This window comes from Bison bison, unplaced genomic scaffold (genome assembly GCF_000754665.1).
Source record: "Bison bison bison isolate TAMUID 2011002044 unplaced genomic scaffold, Bison_UMD1.0 scf7180017864518, whole genome shotgun sequence".
Classification (NCBI taxonomy): Eukaryota; Metazoa; Chordata; class Mammalia; order Artiodactyla; family Bovidae; genus Bison; species Bison bison.
In genome coordinates, this window is record NW_011495071.1 from 12240724 (window position 1) to 12263414 (window position 22691).

Here is a 22691-nt window from a genome sequence, read left to right on the forward strand (position 1 = left end):
ACAAATGGCCAAGAAGTACATGAAAAGACATTCATCATCACTAATCATTGGGAAAAATGCAAATCAAAACCACAGAGAGATCTCACTCACGCCTGTTAGAACAGCTATCATCAAAAAAAAAAAAAAGGCCAAGATGGTAAGTGGGTCCGAGGAGATGGGGAGAAGGGAGCCTCGCACACTTCGGGGGCAGTGTCAGCTAGGACAGCCCCAGTGGAAAACACTATGGAGGGCCCACAAAAAATCACAAATAGAACTACCATATGACCCAGCAAGCTCACTCCTGGGGTATGTCCAAAGGAACTGAAAACAAGATCTCCCAGAAAGAGTTGGACATACCACATGTGCGAAACCTAAAAGAGCCAGACTCAGAGAAGTAGAGCAGCATGGACACCACAGACATCCCACATGACCACGGGGAGCGGCTGGTCAAAGGTGTGCAGACTTAGGGTTACCAGTTGGAGGGTTCTGGGGATCTGATGTACAGCACTGTGGCTGTGGTTAGCAATACTGTATTATATACTTGAAAGTTGCTAGGAGAGTAAATGTTCTCACCATAAAAAAGAAAATGGTAATTATGTGACATGATGGAGGTGTCAGCTCAGACGTGAGATCCCCAGAATGTATTCGTCTTATAACTAAGTTTGTGCCTCTTTGTTTTGAATGTATAAATGTATCAAATCAGTAGTTTGTACACCTTAAACTTAGACCGTGTTACTGCTTATATATCGTGTGTAAGCTTACAGAGGCTTGGGAAATCTCCGATTACTTAAATAGATAAAGAGATCTAACCTCTGCTTTGCTTCCTCTTACATGGGTGACCTTGGACAGATTGCCAGTAAAGGCCGTTCAGCTGCTCTGGGCCATCCTGCAAGGGGAACCTGCGCTGAATGTTTCATTTTTCAGCTGGTCACTTCGACCCCATGCACACATGGCATTCATTTCTGTACATCCTGCACATTCGAACCCCACTTCTGCATAGTAGAAATACGCTTTCCTATGCCTCCATCCTTTCTAGGGAAATGGATAAACAGAAACATGGGAACTTTCGAAAGGTCTTGAAATAAAGCTGAGAGTAACGTCAGTTGCTTTGTCTTGAGAGCAAAATGTTTTCAATGCCTTGGTTCATTTTTCTATTGCAGACCTCACATTCCAGTCAGCAAATTAGTGGTTTCAGAATCCTATGACACCTATATCAGTAGAAGTTTCCAAGTAACAAAGGAAATCATAAGCGAATGTAAAAGTAAAGGTAGGTGTTACCTCGGACTCTGTACTTGAATCTGTGATCATTTCTCCATCACGGTTAGTCAGCTGTTCAGGATGGCTCAGCATGCTTTGTCAAACTCATTTAATAGGAAAGAAAAATATGTCTAGACCCTCTTGCAGATACTTTCATGTAAAATCTGTCATATTCTGAGTACTTCAAATGCTAGATATTCCATGGAAATACATCAGACTTAGTTGCTATTTGAAATAACAGAATTTTGTATCTCAGCAATACATCTTGCACTCTCAGAAGGAGGTTCCCTATTATAATTTCCATAAATTCTTCAGCATAACACAGTTTTGCCTGTAATTTGATCCAGGAGCATGAACACACCTATACAAACACACCTACCATCATCGCTGCCACCAAGAGCAGCGTTCTATAACTCAAGTCTGCCACTGAATTTTATAGTCCTTGAACTCAGTATTTAAAGATATGTAAGACTATAGTATTTTTAGTAAAGAGGGCAGGTTACAAAAGAGTCTGCCCATTTCCAGCCCCCCCCCCAAAAAAAGTTAAAGATATTCATCTTCATAGAGCAAAGGCTGGATTTACATATACCAGAACATTAACGGTGGGGAGCCCTGGTTAACAGTACTGTGGATGGTCCCCACATTTCAGTTACCACTTGTAAGCCCCTCACTTCATCACCACCCCTGTAGGACCACCCATTCCCCCTGTAAAGAAACCCAGCATGTTCTGTCAACCAGAAAGTCTCATGTGCTCACAGTTCTACAAGCAGCAGCATCGAAAACTGCATTAGAGGTAATAGCAGAGAGCCCTGTAGACTCAGAACGCTACTGTATCTTGATTGCGGTGGTGGTTACAAAATGCTGCACGTGTGATAGACTTGGGTAACCTGGTAAAATCTGAATAAAGCTATGTGGACCGTAGCAGTGTTCATTTCCTAGTCTTGATAGTATACTCTAGTTAGGCAAGGTGTTGCTATGGGAAGAAGTGGGGGGAAGAATACTTGGGACCTCCCTGGCGTGTACCTGTATACATAGGTACATATTGCATAATGTGTGTACACAGTGTATATAAAATATACACACACGTATATAATATGTAAAATATATATTTGTAACCTGTGCATCAAATTACTTTAAGATTAAAAGTGTTTTTTTTTTAATGACATCAGCCTGCCTTAACAATACAAAGCATCAAAATATTGCTTGGCCAGATTGTCTTATTTCTTGAGAATGTTTGTCCCTCCCTGGAAAACTTGACTTAGGTACTTACAAGGTTTACATGTGTCTTTATAGAATCAGATTTTCCAGTCCTTGTTTTTTTGCCCCCAGGAAATAACATCCTGATTGTGGCTCACGCATCTTCCCTGGAAGCATGTACCTGCCAACTACAAGGCCTGTCACCTCAGAACTCCAAGGACTTTGTACAGATGGTCCGAAAGGTAGTCCCCACTTGCGTTTCAGGGGCCTGTGGTGCCTTACAGTTTCAGAATAGTGCAGTGCTGACCGATAGCAAAGTTCTTTGGAGCTGGGAAGATGATACATTGGTTCACTCAACCGAGATGTATTGAGTGGGACTCTGTTTAAGGCACTTTATCAGGCCTTGGGTAAGAGAAAAAGATGTGTTTGAGCTAGATCTAGCTTCTAAGAGCTAAAATTTAGGAAGGAGCTAAGAATTATAAGCAAATTGTCTGGATTTCCCTGTGGGACGGTGGATTGGACAAAGAAGAGGTATGTGGGCCAAATCAGACAGCTTAGCTGGAAGGGAGGTCCTGGTGGGTAAGCCAAAGGAAGCAGTGAGTCAAAATGATGAGGCTGAAAGGCAAACCTGGGAATAAGGCAGCAAGACAGAAAATCCACCAGGCTGACTAGCACATCTGGATTCCTCCTCTTCCTGCCTGTGGAAGGTTTTCCATCAGCCATCCTCCCACGCATGCTTCCCTCCAGCCTGAGTTACATGCTTCCTGTATCTGTCCCCAGAGAAACCAGTTCAAACTTGATTGCAATTTTTTTCTCATTTTTAAAAAGATTGTTCATGTGTCATTCCTTTCTGTTAGTCTGTAAGTTGCTTGAGGGCAGAGACTTTTGTCTTATTCATAAATGCAGCTCTGGACAGACACACACACACACACGAATAAGTTTTGAAATGCCATGCCTACTGAAGGTAGGAAGGGCAGAGCTTCAGTTTTGAACGTTAGATACACATGCCAAAAAAAAATGATAGTAAGACATAAAGCAGGATGAAACATTTTTAAAACTTGAATAATCTTTCCCATTGTCCGAGTATAATTTCAGAAACTTTTGAGCTGCATTTTCAGCCTGACTTGCAATTGGGAAGGAATTCTTAGCACCTTAGCTTTATGCATGATTGCTTTTACCTCCCACGCTATTAAGAAAGCATCTATAAACAGTTACTTATCTATACTAGGAGAGCCCACTGTTCAACAAATCCCTTCCAAAGACTCCTCTTGCATTGTGAATACTCTTCCTTCTAATGGATCAGTTGTATCCATTTCATTTTCTTTAGTGATATTTTGGAGGGGATGCTTGCCTGCAAAGGCCCCATTCATTCTTTTGAATTTTCCTTCATCCAGGTAAAAAGTAAAGCACTCAGCCTCTGTTTTCTATTTTCCTTCCTTTTCTGTCTTCCTTCAGATCCCCTACTTGGGGTTTTGTTCCTGTGAAGAATTAGGAGAAACTGGAATCTGGCAGCTGACAGACCCGCCAATTCTCCCTCTGACCCATGGACCGACCGGGGGCTTCAACTGGAGAGAGACCCTGCTACAAGAGTAACCGGGCGAGCGAACGAGAAGCAGCAGCTTGAGGAAGGCATGGGGAGAAGTGTCTGTGTGTGTGTTTAGTACCAGTGGGGAAGTCTGCACCACATCCTAAGTGGACAAAGAAGAATTCAGCATCTTTCAGGCTTTAAAGTTCTTAGGATGAGACTGTGTCAAGAAGAGAAAGACTTGATTCAGGGATAAAATTCATTCTCTCTGGACCCTTTTGAGAATTGTCTTCCTACATCAGGGCACCTGCTACCGTGGAGGGTCTTTTCTCACTTCCGTATGTGCTGGCTAAGGAGCCTGGGTCCTCCCAGAGGGAGCCGCCAGCCCACCCTCAGGAAGGATGCAGGAAGGTCCAGCTGGAGGGACTCCAAGCTGCCAGGCTGGGGATGGGATTTTCTTCTAGACTCCGTGCTCCAGTGAAAGCCAAGCTGCAGGATTCCTTCAAGGTTACTAGGAAACTTGTGGCTTCCCATCAGTTTCAACGCTCAGTGCGACCCACACACTAGTGCTGCTGGCTCAAGACCCCTGCTCGGGGACCCTAACCTTTACACCGGTACCACCCCATCACGTTTTCTCTACAGCTGACTGCAGCTTCTTGCTACGGTCCTACCCTCTTGCTTCTGTCTGTGAAACGGAGAGAAAGCATTTTTGCTCTCCAAAGCACTTTTGGATACTCAGGAGGAAGATAAGATGCACGTGTGAAGCATTCAATTGTAGGCGCAACAAACTTGCAAAACATCAAGTGACTTGGAGTGACTCGTGTTGTAGCCTAACAAGCCACAGCACTTCTGAATCATTTGCGATTTGCTCGCCTTTGCCCCAAGAGTCTAGACCGTGTTAACTGGTTAAGGATGTTGACATTTTCAAAAGATGTATGTCAGATACATCCTTTGAGTCAGCAAGAAGCTCATTCTTGTGCAATATGGACATCTTTCCAAACCATACCAAGGGTCAGGTCATCATACACTCGCAGTACATGTCGACCAGAACATCCACAAACACGTCCATCACAGCCAGGGATGTACTGCGAAGTCAGGGAACGAACTTAAATGATGACAGTCACGACCACACTGCTGCTTGTGCTGTCGTGTTAGTTCGTCTGTTTTGCTATGATAATTTAAAATAGGTAGGTAGGGCTACTTGAGGAAAGTTGGGAGCTACCACATCCTGTGGTAGCTCGTCACACCTGCTTCCTGAATTTAGAGGGAGTTTATTTAAAAGAAAAATAAACGACAATCAAACCAAAACATCAGTTATTGATGCCTAGTTAATTGTGTGACTAGCTGACTGTCGACGGTAGCAGACAGTGGTCTGGCACAGTGTAGTTCACTCTGTAGGATATACCTGCAAAATGAAATCCCAGCCCTTTGAAGAGAGCATTCATGTAAAACAGATCAGTGTATATTGTAGCATTAAATAAGCTTCAAAACCCAAATGCAGAAAACACATGGTATATAAAAACAGATCTGCGCTCCCATTTGAAACCAGAATTTGATGATCCTTGAAAACAGGAGGAAGTGAAAGGATGCTGGCTACGCATGTTAATTAGCAGGAGGATCACTGTTGGGTTTAAGTCACTTAGAGAAAGATGTCATGAATTTTATATTTTAAGAAACAAACCTTGATTTCTTCCAGCACTGCCCACTGATCCATCTTCTGGATCTAGAAGTAACTCTGCTGACATGATTGATTACAAGTTTCAGCTCAAAACGGGGGAAGTACATTACAGGTGTTAAGAGAAAAGTCCCATTATGGCCAGTCCTTCTTTTATTTGTACTGAGGTAAGTCCACTGTCACCAGATCTGTAATGTTTATTAGATTCTCCACAAATTTTCATGGACTTTCAGTGCTCAGAATGATGCTTGAACATCTCATCTCCGATTTCCTTGAAAAGTGTAGCAGTGTGTGCTGGGCAGCATCTGTACTTGTACAGAAGACAGTTCAGAACTTACCCTCTCTCTCCCTCTCTGTGGACTTAGGCCTTTGATGACCTGATAGGTGGTTTAGGTGGGCTGCAGTCCTATGTGTGAGCAAAGGAAGGCAGAACTCTGAAATAATTTTCTGAATAATTTTAGGTGGAAAACCTTGAGTGAAAGGGTTAATTCCTCTGAGGACCCAGATTGTTGATCAGAATGGCCTGAATGATCTCAATTCACATGAAATTCTCCTTTTCCACATTTACCTACTTGAAAAACTAAACTCGGACGACCCTATTTGAGAAATTCTTTGGAAATTACATTGCATCTATGTATATAAGAAAGAGAAAAGACAACTGTATTATGTGATTTCATATCCATTTAAAATTCTCAGTTGCTGTCTATCACAACTCAAAGTTCAGGCTGGTTCTTTTTGATCTGAGGCTGATGCTTATTAACAAATATTTTGGGGAGTTAGGAGAAAGGAGGAAGGGGAGATGGAAGGAAATGCTAGACAGAAGCAGCAAATGGTTGCTTGTAAGAGGAATTTTTTTTTTTTTTAATGTAGAAAGTTATCTGAAATAGACAGATGAAATTAAAGGATTTAATCTGGGCTTGAAAGTCTGAAACAGTCGGCTGCTCTCACACGTGTGCCACATCATCCCGCTGACAACCCAGTATTATTCACAGATAGACTTTGGTTTCAGTGATTTTAAAATGCCACGTCGATTCCTCTGTGGACTAGAATAATTGGCACATTTTAATGCACAAGCTGGGGTTTCATTTTCCCAGGCTCCTTCTCTCTCACTGCAATGGTAGCTAGGAGCACATTCCTTCACCCTAGCAAGGAGTTCAGAATACAGTGTTTTCCATTACATTTAGATTCATAGAATCTGAATGGCTGATTAAATGGCCATCTGATGGCTGAAAGAGAGGGTATTTTTCACCCTGTATTGAAAGGCTTGGAGGAGTTTCTAGTTTTTATTTTCATTATACTTTAACCAAAGAATTATTTTAAAGTAACCTTATATTTGAAAGATGATTTTGCAAAAAAATAAAATAAAAATAAAAAATATCTTCTGGAGTGATGTCAGTTTGGTAAATCACTGTTTTCTTGCATTTTAGGCTGATGTGGTCGTTTTCCTGTCAGTGGAATCTGAAATGCATATAGACTGTCATCCAGTTGTGCTTAGTATTATCATAAATGTATCTTTTCCACTCAACTAGCTGTGTTCATATTAAACCAAGTCTCTTATTTCAGTCACCTACTGTCATCGGGACTAATTGAAAAACTACAGTCAGAGAAGTTCCTATCTCGTTGCCTTTGTAGAAAGGCAGCCCTATGTGATCAATGGGGAGGCATTCCACGTAACCTAGGCACTCAGCAACTCCAGTGTTTAATTTGAAAGCAGTGATGAATTGCTCTTTTGAATATACTCTTAAGTCACGCGTGTGTCAGAATACAGATGAACCCCCTTTAATTTTCGCAGGCAGTCACAACTGTGCTGTGTCTGCACCAGCTCCTCAGATAATGCGGCTCAGGGTTATTTGCATTTAAATTGTAGTCCTGCACGCGTGTGTGAAGGCTCAGAGATGCCAGGAGGGCTGCCTCCCCAGGAGGGGTGTGATCTGCAGAGGAGGGTGGGGAAAGAGCAACTTAATGTCTGTGCTGTTTAGCTTAAAGTTCACTTTAGAAAGGTGATGCGGGATATTTTGTTAGTGATGGCAGATGCTTTTCATGTTTAAACTTAGGATTAAAATTGGATCTGCCTCTTTAATATGTCAACATATTGAATTTTCCTAGGGAAGTGACTGGCTATAACAAAACTTTAAGGGAAGGGAGGAAAAACCTCTGTGCAGAGGAAATAACTTGATTTTTAAATACATATAATATTTTGTTCGGTGTATGTAGGCTTAAAATTATGATGGATAGTCAATATATAATCAGTTCTTACAATGATTTTATACTGAACCATTTAGTTGCCATTACACAGAAATTTGAATTTTACAACTGCTCAACTATTCTTGGACTCTGTACAGGATACATATATATATACATATACATATATGTATGTATGTATAATGGGAAACATGTACTGGTTGTTCCTTTGGTTACCACTCAAGATGGGAACAGCACCCTGAAGCATTTTGGTTACGCAAAGACCATTCTAAACCTGCTGTTAGGGGAGGTGTATTGGTTTCTTTCTCCTTTATAAGGCTATTGTATCATTAATTCTCTGTGTGATTCAGGTGTATTTATTTGTGACAAGGCTTTGTAATTATAAAAAAGGGAACCCACACCTGACTGTATTGCCAGCTCCCTTGTAAACTACCTGTGGCGTCTCGTTTCCTGGTCGCGTGCTCGTCCTCTCCTCGACACAGCTCTGGCACCATTGTAATTAGTTCATCCACCCCATTAGCATCTCCATTTAAGTGGTTCCCAGATGATTTAATAAAGAGAAACTGTGTCCTCAGTCGATCCAGCGCAGTCTTATATTACATTGAGTGGTCTCTACTCCTACCATGTCTTCAGATGTTACTATGGTCATTATTATTTGATCAGTGTCCATTAACAACTTATTGACCAAAGGCGTTTTATTAATAATATGTCTCGTTGCCCAGATATTAATGACCAGAGACGTTTCAATATGCACTGACATAACAAACCGCCAACCACAGATGTTAGTTTCTACAAAATCCCCCCTGATCAATAGTGTTTTAAGAGTGAGACCCCTCCCTCAGAGGACCAGAGGACCACTTGCTGCTGATGGAAATGAAGAGGATGCTCCAACAGCATCGTGGGCCTCCAGTCCCTTCTGGTTGGGCATCTGTCTGAGACATCCTGGCTGAAGAGGTGAAATGCCATCCAGGAGTGAAAGAGTGAGCTCGAAAACGCTTCCTCTGCCCCACATGCAAGCCTTCATCCCTCAACACTACCCATCTGGAGGAGGGGTACCAGGAACAATGCAAAGAGAAAGAATTTGGGTAAGAGAGAGGGCAATTCCAGTTCAAACTGGGTTCCACACTATTAAAAGCCACAGACCCCATTTCTGAAGTCATGATCATCATATCAATCATAATTGAGTTTCTCTGCTCAGACGCTCAGTCGTGTCCAACTCTTTGCGACCCCATGGACGGTAGCCTGCCAGATTCCTCTGTCCATGGGATTTCCCAGGCAAGAATAATGGAGTGGGTTGCCATTTCCTCCTCCAGGGGATCTTCCCAACCCAGGGATCAAACCCACATCTCTTAACATCTCCTGCACTGGCAAGTGGATTCTTTTATCACTAGCTCCACCTGGAAAGTAATGATATGTTGAGCTAATAGGTTTTAAAATAAGCCATATATGCAAACTCATACCCAGAACATGAGCACAGGTTTCACTGGCACCACAGGACTACCCCAGCAGGGTAGGGGACTTAACAGCTAGTGTTCATAGCTGACAGAAGACCAAGGTATGGTTCACTTTGCGGCTGGTTCTTGGCTTTTCTCTGCCTCAGAGATTCCCAAGCCCACTTTGCCCTTTTGTGGTATGTGTGAAGGCTGCCTGTACATCCACAGAAAATCACTGTGCTTTGGATTTAAGCTGAAATCAGCAAAAAGGCCTTTTTTTTTTTTTTTTTTAAGTTGTTTGAGGACCAAAAAGCTATCTCCCTTTGGAAGAAACAGAATACATCATTTTGCTGAAATAAACATGGAAAACCCAGATGGCTTGCTCCTGGCCATGAAAGGATGCCAAGATTTAGGTAGCCTGCTGGTTGTCATTGTATTGATGGAACAATCTGGAAAGTCTTTGTATCAGTGGAGAGGAACTTGATATTGTACCACAGAAGAAGCCCAAATTCCAGAGTCAGATAGAGCTGGGTTCTGATCCTGCCTCAGCTTCTTTTTAGGTCCCTTAAACTCATTTCACCTGTAAAAGTGGGCATATAATAATTCTTTATAGCATATAAGCATATTTATGCATGCATGAGCTACTAACTCCAGTATTCTTGGGCTTTCCTTTGTGGTTCAGCTGGTAAAGAATCAGCCTGCAATACGGAAGACCTGGGTTTGATCCCTGGGTTGGGAAGATCCCCTGGAGATGGGAAAGGTTACCCACTCCAGTATTCTGGCCTAGAGAAGTCCATGCACTGCACAGTCCATGGGGTCGCAAAGAGTCTGACACAAGTGAGCGACTTTCACTTTCACTTCACTATGCGTGCATGCTAAATCACTTAAGTCATGACCAACTCTTTGCAACTCCATGGACTAGCCTGCCGGGTCCCTCTGTCCATGGGATTCTCCAGGCAAGAATACTGGAGTGGGTTGCCATTTCCTCCAGGGGAGCTTCCTGACCCAGGGATTGAACCCATGTCTTTTAAGTCTCCTGCATTGGCAGGCAGGTTCTTTACCACTAGCGCCACCTGAGTGTCAAATGGGATAATATAAAATACCTAATACTACATGATAATAATGAAATCACTTCTGCCAAGGCCAAGGTAAAATCACAGATCTAGCCATTCCTCTTGTCTATGGGGAATATGAGGGACAAGGAATAAAAATGGCCTCATTCATATTGATGTCACTTTCCTATTTGCCCCATAATTTAGCTCCTGTAGTAAAAAGAGTAAAAAGTGGGTGTGCTGCTTGAATTCTGTGATTTGTCCAAGAGGCTGCCCTAATGATTTCTATTTGTATAACTGTTGATAATTTTAAAAGCACATTCTCATTTGATCTGAAAAATGATTTTACAAGGTAAGTGAGATCAGGTATTATTAACTTGTATGAGAAAAGATACTGATGGACCTAGAGATTGTCATACTGAATGAAGTACGTCAGAGAAGAATATCATGTGGCATCTGTTACATGCAGAATGTAAAAAGAAATGATAAAAGTGAATTTATATACGAAACAGGAAGAGACTCACAGACTTTCAGAATAAATTTATGCTTGCTGGCGGGGAGGAGGGGGGAAGAGATAAGGAGTTTGGGATGGACACGTACACACTATTTAAAATGGATAACCAACAAGGACCTACTGTATCGCACAGGGATCTCTGCTCAGTGTTATGTGCCAGCCTGGATGGGAGGGGAGTGCGGGGGGGAATGGATACAAGTATATGTATGACCGAGTCCCTTCACTGTTCACATGAAACTATCACAACACTGTTAATCGGCTATACTCCAATATAAAACAGTATTTCTAAAAACAGTAGTGCAAAAATGAAAAGAAATGTTAAGATACTAAGATCCTGAGGTAGTGAACTTATCCTTCACTCTACAGTACTGACTGAATGCAACGTTCCTAGCAGGTGGTGAACATGAAGTACCTTCACGAGCATGGCAGGAAGTGGGCAAAAATGAGGCTGGAGAGCAGGGCAGACCCAGAAACAGGGCCGTGTATACCAGGGCTCGGAAAAGCATGGCCCACAAGCAGAATCTGGCCCACAGCCTGCATCTGTCATAAGAATGTCTTTACAATTTTAAGTGGCTGAAAAGCATCAAAAGAATTAGATGTGAAAAGATACATGAACTCCTATGTGCACAGCAGCACTGTTTACAATAGCCAAAACATGGAAACAAGCTAAATGTCCACTGGCAGATTCATGAATAAACACGGGGTGCATACACACAATGGAATACGACTCGGCCATTAAAAAGAAGACAATGCCATTTGCAGCAACACGGATGCAACTAGAGATTGTCATACTAAGTGGAGTCAGTCAGAAAGACAAACACCATATAATACCACTTATATGTGGAATCTAAAAGATGGCACAGATGAACCCACAAAACAGAAACAGACTCACAGACATAGAGAGCCGACTTGTGGTGGCCAAGCAGGGTGAGGGGAGGGACGGACTGGGAATTTGGGGTTAGTAAGTGCAAAGCATTATATTTAGAATGGATAAACAACATCCTACTGCATAGCACAGGGAACTATATCCAGTCTCCTGGGATAAATCACAATGGAAAAGAATATTAAAAAAGAAAATATATATATGTAAAACGAATCATTCTGCTGTTACAGCAGAGATTGGCAAAACAATGTAAATCAACTATACTTCAATTAAAAAAAATATTATGTCAGGGCATAACTCTATAACTGTAGGATAGCCAAATTCCAGTGCCCACAATAAAGTTTTACTGGCAACAGCCATGTTCACAGGTTGGCATATTACTTATGGCTGCTTCCTGGACACAAGAGAAGAGGTGAGTACAAGAGGACACAAGACCCACAGAGTCCAAAATCTTTGCTACTTGGTGCTTTACAGAAAAATTTGCCCACCTCTGCTGTGGACCAAGATGAAGCATTTGGATTTTGTTCTAAGCCCAGAATCCAGCACAGAAACCATTCCCAATGCATAACAAATGAGTACATCGGTGATGTCCAGTAGCTGGTAAAGTGACAGCCAGCATTCTTGGGGGGCTGATCTCTATCAGGCACTTTTCTAGGTCCTTTACCTGTGTTGTTGTTCAGTCGCTAAGTCGTGTCTGACTCTTGCGACCCCATGGACTACAGGCCGCCCATCTCCTCTGTCCGTGGAATCCTCCAGGCAAGAAAACTGGAGTGGGTTGCCATTTCCTTCTCCAGGGGATCTTCCCGACCCAGAGACTGAACCGAGGTCTCCTGCATTAGCATGCAGATTCTTTACTACTGAGTCACCAGGGAAGCCCTATCTTACCTGTGTAAATGTCTTTAATCTTCTCAACAACCCTATTCCAGATACTATTTTTGTTCCCAATTTACAAAAGAGGAAGGTGAGTCTTAGAATCAACAACGTGCCCAAAGTCACATAGCTGGATTTGCCAGATCTGAGATCCCAGGCATTTTCAGCCTGGTTCCAGAGCCTGGGCAAATAGTTTTGAAATATTTTTGAAACAAATCTTAAGGAAACTATCTCAGAACCCTGAGGCACCTGGTGAATACTTGGATTCCTCAGAACACTGCTCTCATCCAACCCCCCTGTTTGCACATGAAGACACCAAGGGAAGTCATTTGTTCTGGGAGATCTGTGAACTAAGACCAGAAGCTGGCGCGTGCTGCTCTGCGGTCCGTTCCCCCAAACCACAGTTTCCTTCTGAAACTGGCTCTTACTTGGGTTCTGTTTTCAGAATGATCCGTTTGATTACATTAAGTTGTAGGCAGAAGCCTTAAGAACGAAAGCTGAGCTGGTCCTTTCCAAGTGCATCTCGGTTGCTTTGGTTCCCATGGGGATGAAATGCAGCCCCAGTCCCCCGAGGTCTGCAGATTTATGGAGCATCTTCAATGTGCTGCCCTGCTGGCCACATTGGATTCTGATTCAGACCTCCCAGTCACCTTATCCTGTGATTATTCTCCCCAGTTTACAGATGAGGATGCTGATTCCAAGAGACAAGTAGTCTTCTCTGGGCTACACGGCTGCTAGTGACAGGATCCAGGTGAAAAGTCCGGGTCTATCTGCCTCCTGCCCCCTTATCCCGCTAAGCTTTGCTGCTCCTGCTGCTGCTGCTAAGTCGCTTCTCGTGTCCGACTCTGTGTGACCCCACAGACAGCAGCCCACCAGGCTCCCCTGTCCCTGGGATTCTCCAGGCAAGAACACTGGAGTGGGTTGCCATTTCCTTCTCCAATGAATGAGAGTGAAAAGTGAAAGTGAAGTCGCTCAGTCATGTCTGACTCTTAGCAACCCCATGGACTGTAGCCCACCAGACTCCTCCGTCTATGGATTTTCCAGGCAAGAGTACTGGAGTGGGGTGCCATTGCCTTCTCTGTTGCTGCTCCTAGGAAGCCCTTTTCTCAATCAGTAACCAGTTATAAGGACTTTGCTAACGATCCAGCAGTTAAGACTTCATCTGCAGGGGGTGCAGGTTCGATCCCTGGTCTGGGAGCTAAGATCCCACATGCCTCGTGACCAAAACATAAGACAGAAACAATATTGCAACAAATTCAACAAAGACTTTAAAACTGGTCCACATCAACAAATTATTAAAAGGAAAATAACTAGTTGTAGAGGCTGCTGCTCTGGTTTAGAAACTCCCCAAGCACTCCACGTCAATGACAGTACTTGGAGAATCCAGACACAGCGTGATGGGGCATCCCGTATCTGCAGGGAAATGCAAGTCAGGTCTCATCTCTGGGCCTGGCATTGGGAAAGGCCACGGATTTGTCACAGGAGCCATGAAAGGTCAAGAAGAAAGTTTAGGCCCCTCTTGTAATTGCACCAAAAACCCCAGAGACTTCTACACATGGGGAAATCCCCTGTCTTTTCTGACCCTTCAAATAGTCCATCTTTCACCTACTTGATAAATCTTTTCAGATTTTTTTTTTCTTCCTGACAACCTAGGCTGACCAGGATGATGATGTTTATTTCTCTCAAATCTGTCCCCCAACACCCCCACCCTATCGAATGCTACTTCCTATGAATACAAAAGCATATTATGGGGATTTCATAAAACGCAGATCAAAGTGACAAACGGGCTTTTGGCGCTGAGACCTCCCACACACAAAGTGGTCAGCAGACACTTTTCCATTAGAAAATAATAGGTAAATGGTCACTCCTTGACCACCATGCTCCAACCTCACCTTTTCCCTCCACTCTTAAGCAGCCACAGCTTGCTACCTCCCCTGCTGAGCCCCCTGTGGGTTGCAGGCTGAAGTGAGGGTGTTGAGAGTGGGAGGGATGATGCAAACCACAAGGGCATGTCACTCAGAGTCTGCCTTGCAGCATTTCCCCCACGGACCATCTGTCATCTCTGAGTCCAGTGGACTATTGTGACATTTCTCAAGGTTGGCGACCGGTTGATAGCACATCCGGGGATGAATACAGTTACATTCATCATCTTCCAGAGGACAATTTAAAGTAAAATCTTTAATGCTCTGAAAAGTTGTAAGACAAACATCCTTTCAGGCTCAGAGAAAAAGAGCAGTGTTTCTATCTCAAATAGAGGATTCAGTCTTCCTTTCCTTCACTCGCTCATTTGCCAACCTATTTCAGATGCTGAGATGGAGATTTGTGTGCTGGGGTTTATAGCCGTGGCCTCAGGACAACACTTGTTAAAGAAGCGAGATGAGGCAGAGAGAGACACTGAGCTCGGGTGATGGCAACAAAGGTCTCAGCCAACCCTGATCCTGAAGGGAGCTCTGGAGCTGGACCATTTCTCTTTAGAGTTGCTCCACCTGCAGGCAAGGGCACAAAACCTTTCAGCCCCTCTCAGGGGGCCCTTGGAGGAGGTAATGGCTTAGATAAAATGGTTCTCTGCACTGGAGGCAATTCTCAGAGAAGGACCCACCTAACATGTCCCAGCCTCTGGGGAATGGAGGGGGAATCTGGGGAGCTCTCCTGAGTGTACACTCCAGGTGCCAACTAAGGACCAGCATTTACTTAACACCTCTTGCTAACCTTGAACTTTTTCTGTAAATTGGAAGATTATCACAAAAAGCCAGTGTGGTTCCTCTTATTTTAAAGTTTTGCTACAACTGATTCAATTTAATAATCAATTATTTAGCCTATCTCATGGTAAACAAACCAGAAGTCCACCTCCAGGTGAGTGGGCAAGCTGGTAAATTCATATCATGAACTACTACCCAGCCATAGAAAGGAATGAACCCTCAATACATTATTTTGAGATGAACAGTGACAGAAAGCAGATCAGTAGTTGTTGAAGAGGGGAGATAGAGAGGGACAAGAGAGAGGATTACAACAGGCAGGAGGAAACTTTTGGGGGTGATGGATATGTTCACTGTTTTGATAGTGATGATGATTTAATAGGTATATGCATATGTCGACATTTATCAAATTGTCCGTTTTAAATATAGACAATTCATTATGTCAATTATATCTCAATAACACTGTTAAAAAGATTCCTATGATCTTTGACTAAACAACAAAGCTACAGTAATCAAAACAGTACAGTACTGGCTCATGGATAAATGAAACAAAGCAGAAAGCTCAGAAATAAACCCACACACTTATGGCCGGTTTATATATGATAAAGCATGCAAGAATATACAATGGAGAAAAGACAGTCTCTCCAATAAGTGACACGGGAAAAACTGGACAGCTACATCAAAAGAATGGAACTAGAACATTTTCTAATATCATATTCAAAAATAAACTCAAAGTGGGAGAAGAAAGACCTAAATGTCAGACCATATACTATAAAACTCTTAGAGGAAAACATAAGCAGAACACTCTTTGACATAAATGGCAAAAAATATTTTTTGGATCCATCTCCTAGAGTAATGAAAATGAAAATAAACAAATGGGACCCAATTAAACTTTAAAAGTTTTGGCACAGTAAAGCAAGCCGTTCAAAAATGAAAAGACAACCTATGACCTGGAAGAAAATATTTGCAAATGATGCAAGCAAGAAAGGATTGTTTTCCAAAATATATCAATACAAAAGCTCACACTGCTCAGTATCTAAAAAACAAACAACCCAATCAAAAAATGGGTAGAAGACCTCAATAGACATTTCTTCAAAGAAGACATACAGGGAGACAACAGGCACATGAAAAGATGCTCAGTGTTGCTAATTATTAGAGAAGACGAATCACCTCACACAGGTCAGAATGGCCACCATCAGAAAGTTGACAAATAAATGCTAGACAGACTGTAGAGAAAAGGCAACCCTTCCATACTGTTGGTGGGAGTGCAAATTGGTGCAGCCACTATGGAGAAAAGTATGGAAGTTCCTTTAAAAACTAAAAATAGAGCTACCATATGATACTGCAATCCCACTCCTGGGCGTGTATCTGGAGAAAATAATGGTTCAAAAGGAAACATGTACCCCAGTGTTCACTGCAGCACTGTTTACAACAGCCAAGACAAGGCAACAACCTAAATGTCCACTGACAGATGAATGGATAAGATCTAGTATGCTAAAAAGAAACTATCATGGGGGCAAAGAAAGTGGAGAATCAATTTTCCCCTCCCTGGGAGAGCAGAGGATAACAACAGCTAACTCATATAGTATTTACTGCGCACGCTCAGTCTCATCCCACTCTTTGCGACCCCATGCACTGTAGCCCACCAGACTCCTCTGTCCATGGGATTTCCCAGGCAAGGATACTGGAGTGGGTTGCCATTTCCTCCTCCAGGGGATCTTCCTGACCCAGGGATGGAACCCGTATCTCCTGCATTAGCAGGAAGGTTCTTCAGCACTGTTCCACTCACTGTGTGTACTCAGCCGCTTCAGTCACATCCAGCTCTTCTGCAACCCTATGGACTGTAGCCCCCCAGGCTCCTCTGTCCATGGGATTCTCCAGGCAAGACTACTGGAGTGGGTTGCCATGCCCTCCTCCAGGGGATCTTCCTGATCCAGGGATTGAACACACCTCTCTTATGTCATCTGCATTGGTAGGCGGCTTCTTTACCACCAGCACCACCTGGGAACCTCTACACATCCTTTAACTCTCACATCAACCATGGGCGTGAGTGCTGTCATTCTACCCATTTCCCAGATAAGAAAACTTCAGGCTTTGATTCCAGAGAGATGGTTCCAGAGTCCATATTCTTAAACACTAATTACTATTCCTCTTTGAGAAGTGCTGGGCCTCAGAAGACAAATAGAGTCTCCTCAGAAACACAAGGTCAGTTTAAGCAGATAGGGTAGTGTGAACTACAGCACTGTAAACTGTGAGCATGAAAATGTGCTGTGTGCTTGATCTAGGACAAGAATTGTCTATGGGTAGGTTTGGGGCAAGGGTGGAAAAGAAGGCTGAAACAGTAGATTGGGGCCAGAGTGTGAATGGCCTCGAACAACCTGCCAAACAATTTGTACTATAGCCTTCAGGCAAAAGGAAGCCGCTAAAAGCTTCAGAGCAGAAGAACAACAGCAAATTTGTGTTTTGAAAGAGAATGAGGAAGTCGACCTGCCTACTGTGAAACAAACACCTGGCAAATTTCATGTGTCTCCATTCTCAAACAAAAGCCCATTTGATTCATGAATATTGTACTAAAACCACGTTACATCAACAGATTTGGGACAAACTGTGCTGTAGACTTAGGTTTCAATCTCAGAACTTCTTTTTTAAGATAGTGGAAGATTTTTTAATCAAAACACAAAAAGCACCAATCATAAGAAGAAAAAGTGACAAACTGGACAACAGTAGAACTAAAGACCAGGACACTGCGCTGCCAGCAGGGAGCACAGGCTCCATTCCGGGTTGGGGAATTAAGGGCCCACATGATGCGAAGTGTAGCTGAAAAAGAGAAAGAGGATTTTAAGAGAGTGAAAATGTAAGGCACACACATGGAAAACGTATTTCCAACACCTGTAACTGACAAAGAGCTTATTTCTAGAACATACAAAGAAGTTCCATCAAGTAAAAGGCAGACAATCCTATAAAGAAAATGGGGAAAGGACTTGAATGAATACATCACAAAAAGGTTACCCAGGTGACTGCTGCTGCTGCTGCTAAGTCACTTCAGTCATGTCCGATTCTGTGCCACCCCATAGACAGCAGGAATTCTCCAGGCACGAACACTGGAGTGGGTTGCCATTTCCTTCTCCAATGCATGAAAGTGAAAAGTGAAAGTGAAGTCGCTCAGTCTCGTCCGACCCTCAGCGACCCCATGGACTACAGCCTACCAGGCTCCTCCATCCATGGGATTTTCCAGGCAAGAGTACTGGAGTGAGGTGCCATTGCCTTCTCAGACCCAGGTGACTATTAAACACAAAAAAGCTGTCAACCTCATTAGATATCAGAAAAATACAAACTAAAATTACAATAAAACAAAGAGCTGAAATTAAAAGACAAACATGGGTGATAAGGCAGAATAAAGAAACCCCCAAGGACTGCTGGAGGGAGAGTAAATTAACAGAACTTTATGTTTTTTAATTTAAATTTATTTATTTTAATTGGAGGCTAATTACTTTAAACAGAACTTTAAAGAGACACATAATTCCTAGGAAAGTACCCAAACAAAATGTATGTGCTTGAGCTCCAAGAGCCATGACAAAAAATGTTGAGAGCTTTACTCTCAGTGACTCCGAAACTGGAAACAGCTGTAAATGTCCACAAAAGAAGAACAGACAAAAGTGACAAATTTATAAACTAGAATATTCTACAGCAATGAAAATGAGAGTACTATATCTACATGCAAGAGTGTGAATAAGTCTCAAAAACATAATATTGAATGAAAGAAGCCAAACACAGAAGAATACATGGTTTATGATTCCATTTATATAAGTTTCAAACACCGGCAAAACCATTTTTACAGTGTAAACATAAAGATATTATTAATCTTTGATTATCTTTGGGGAGGCAGGGAGGGTCTGATACAAGAGGGCTTCTGGGGTCCTTTGCTGTTGCTTAGTCACTAAGTCATGTACGAATCTTTGCGACCCCATGGACTGTAGCCTGCCAGGCTCCTTTGTCCGTGGGAGTCTCCAGGCAACCATACTGGAGTGGGTTGCCATTTCCTTCTCCAGGGGATTTTTCTGACCCAGGGATTGGACCCGTGTACCCTGCATTGGCAGGCAGATTCTTTACCACTGAGCCACCTGGGAAGCCCTAGCAATGTTCTATTTTTTGACCTGGGTTATGGTTATTCTCCGGTCACCTGAGTCTTGTATTCATTAAGTCATTTCTGCCCATTTCTCCACATTTTACCAACAGAAAATGACAGAAAACCATGATTAAAAAAGAGAGAAGCAAAGTGACCCTTCTCCAGGACCTGAATTTAGTTCCAAAGAGGTCAAAGCTTTTTTTTCACCGGCTTAAAATGAGAACTTCCATGAAGACACTTTTACTTTTGTTTCTTGTCAGTGATTTTTTTTTTTTTTTTACCTCCTCTTAAATACATTCAAGTTAAATGACAAGCTCAAGATCTGAAAAGTCAAGCAGTAACTAAGTCCAGACCTGCTTCTGGCTTTATGAGAGCACATCTGACACCACTGTGTCAAGAGGAAAAATAAAGCCTTTTCCTCTTGTGCTCTGACAGGAAGGTTAGAAAATTCTATAGGGAATAGCATTCTTCTAGGTGAAAACAAGCATGAGAAACAACTAACTAGCCACAGGCAATTCACACCTTTGAAGGGAGGCCCTGAGACACCTTACAGCACTTCCCCTGGGCTTCCTTAACGGGGAGCAGATCAAGTGTCACTCCAAAGCAGAGACAAGACATTGGTGGGAAAACCAAATGCTTAGAGAGCCATGGAGCCATAGCAGGAAGAACGTGAAGTTCTGGAGGGAATCTTATGCAGGAGAAGGGGGCAGGAATGAGACCAAATACTCAACAGTCTTGGTTTGTACTCTCAGTTCCGCCACTGACTGTGTCACCTCAACCAAACCCTTCAATTCTCTATTTTGAAAAGTGGTACAGTGCAACCTGAGCACCAAAGAACTGCTGCTTTCAAACTGTGGTGCTGGAGAAGACTCTTGAGAGTCCCTTGGAGAGCAAGGAGATCAAACTGGTCAATCCTAAAGGAAATCAACCCTGAATACTCATTGGAAGGACTGATGCTGAAGCTCTAGTACTTAGGCCTCCTGATGCAAAGAGCCGACTCATTGGAAAAGACCCTGATGCTGGGAAAGACGGAGGGCAAAAGAAGAAGAAGAGGGAGGCAGAGGATGATATGGTTGGATAGCCTCACTGACTCAATGGACATGAACTTGGGCAAACTCTGGGCAACAGTGAGGCACAGAGAAGCCTAGTGTGCTGCAGTCCATGGGGTCACAAAGAGTCAGACATGACTTAGCAACAGAACAACAATGCAATCTACTGATTCCCCACTTCTAGAAGCAAGTCCATACACTTCAATATATTCAACAAGGAGAACCTTCTATGGCCCTAGCCACACCAGCTAGTGGCAGAGACGGGGCTACTTCCCACATCTCTTGGTTTCAATTCCAGAAAACTCTCACCATCAGTGCTGCTCACACTTGCCTTCTGATACCTGGAGACCTTGTTAAATGTACCAGCAGCTACTCATTCCAGTGAAATTCTCATTAATCAGTCTGGAGTGGACCCTACCAGTCTGCATTTCTTAGCTGGTGGCCCAAGACATTTAAATCCTCAAACAATTTGAGAAACAGGACATTATATCCCAGTAAACTCCAAGCAAACTCAATTTTCTTTATTTTTATTCTCTTTCTGTCTGTTAAATTAGGGGAAATATTTGAAAGATGTTTTTGATGGATATAATGTTCCCCACCCAAACTATCAATACATTTAAGAATATTAACATTAATTTCAACTAGAACCAGTAAATATTATTTCCTTTACAATTCTCTAAACATTGCAGACTAACCTATTTTCTAAACATAAGTCTATTTGTATTGTGCTGTGTGTCCCTGAAAAAATGAAATAAAGTCTATCTCAATTCATCTGGTTAATGAGAATCAAATACCAAAATTGCATATCGTCGCCCCCACTATATCATATTCTCCTTAAACACAAGGCTTTATCTTTCATATCTGTTCATATCTTAGAGCAATACTTAACAAGATGGCTAGGTATGGATGGTGGATGAATGATGGAAGGGTAGGGGGGGTGAATGGATACATAGATTTTTTTTTTTAATGAGTAAATATATGAATTAGTGAATTCTGCCCCCTGATAACTACAGGAAATTGTTGCCAGAGCTAGAAACAATCAGCAAATCTTGACTGATTTAAATTGTTTAATAAACTAGAAAAGTGAAAAGAAGTTGACATCACTACACAGGAACCTTTTCATTTCTCTCCCACCTCCTCGCTCTCCAAAAGCCCTCCAACTCACTGACTTATAAGGACTACCCACGTGCGGTAGAAAGATCTGTGCCACCAACACATCACTCAGCCGTCTCCACCATCGGGGTGACACATGTGGTTCCCTAAATGTTCCACCTGGAGGTATTTTGAGGGCAGCTAACTAAAAGGGGGCTTCCAGAGCCAAGGGAGGAGGTGTGAGATGAGGTCACAGAGCCACTGCCTCCCTCTCTCAAGAGAAACCACTCTGCTCTATTTATTTCAGAACCCAGAGGAAGTCGACAAGTGTGACAACAGCAGAGCACAGCATGTGGTGGAGAGTCTGCAGCTTGCTGGCGTGGTTCCCCTTACAAGGTAAGGACTCAGAGCTCGTGTTTTTTTGATGCTCAGTTGACCTAATGTTTGGGCACATCTATCAGTCAGTCTACTGCTCTCATAGAGGACTGACTGCAGAAGCACCTCAGGTAAATCTCTCACTTTCCACATAAATCTCTCAGATTCCACTACGATTACACATTGGAGGGATGTTACAGGATGAATTGAATCTCATGTTCAATTGCTAAAGGGTCTACAGAAAGGGTCATTGTAGTGTGTGTCTCCGTGGAATCTGGGTTATGGCAAAGTGTAACTAACAAGCGTACTACTGTCTTTTAAGGGTATACCAGTTGAAAGAGCATCAGTTTCGCATTTTAAAACCTTTTTATTCTTTGGTCTTACTGTACAGCACAGGGAACGCTGCTCGAACTTATGTGGCAGCCTGGATGGGAGAGGGGTTTGGGGGAAATGGATACATGTATATGCATGGCTGAGTCCCTTTGCTGTCCAACTGAAACTATCACAACATTGCTTATTGGCTATACTCCAAAACAAAAGCTTAAAACAACAACAACAACAAAAAACCTCCTTGTTGTATAAGCCTGAGCCAAATAATTTCTCTGAAACAGTTTCTACATCTTGAAATTAAAATGATAATGATGTTTGATCTACCAAACCCTATTGTTATAAGGATCAAATTTCAATTGTAAAAGTACTTTGAAAATGGCAAAATGCTAGACAACCCTGAATTAGTTCGGAAATCATAATTCCAGTGAAAATCTTG

At 42.6% G+C, this 22691-nt stretch overlaps 2 protein-coding genes across 3 annotated transcripts in view; both read left to right on the top strand.

Annotated features, from left to right (window-relative positions):
- The window catches only part of UBASH3B (ubiquitin associated and SH3 domain containing B), a 70507-nt gene extending 62098 nt beyond the window's left edge, over positions 1 to 8409 (top strand). The window contains exons 13-15 of the mRNA XM_010830658.1: positions 1140 to 1246; positions 2566 to 2675; positions 3889 to 8409. Of these exons, the coding sequence (XP_010828960.1) occupies positions 1140 to 1246; positions 2566 to 2675; positions 3889 to 4026 (355 nt within the window). The 3' untranslated portion in view covers positions 4027 to 8409. The remainder of the gene's footprint in view (positions 1 to 1139; positions 1247 to 2565; positions 2676 to 3888) is intronic.
- Positions 8410 to 21861: 13452 nt separating this feature from the next.
- Positions 21862 to 22691, top strand: part of CRTAM (cytotoxic and regulatory T cell molecule) — a 28969-nt gene continuing 28139 nt past the window's right edge. Inside the window, exon 1 of one of the 2 annotated variants that reach the window (XM_010830504.1) lies at positions 21862 to 21946. In XM_010830504.1, coding sequence (XP_010828806.1) covers positions 21901 to 21946 — 46 coding nt within the window. In that variant the 5' untranslated portion in view covers positions 21862 to 21900. Of the gene's footprint in view, positions 22057 to 22691 lie in introns of both variants that reach the window. The other variant, XM_010830505.1, reaches the window with a different exon arrangement.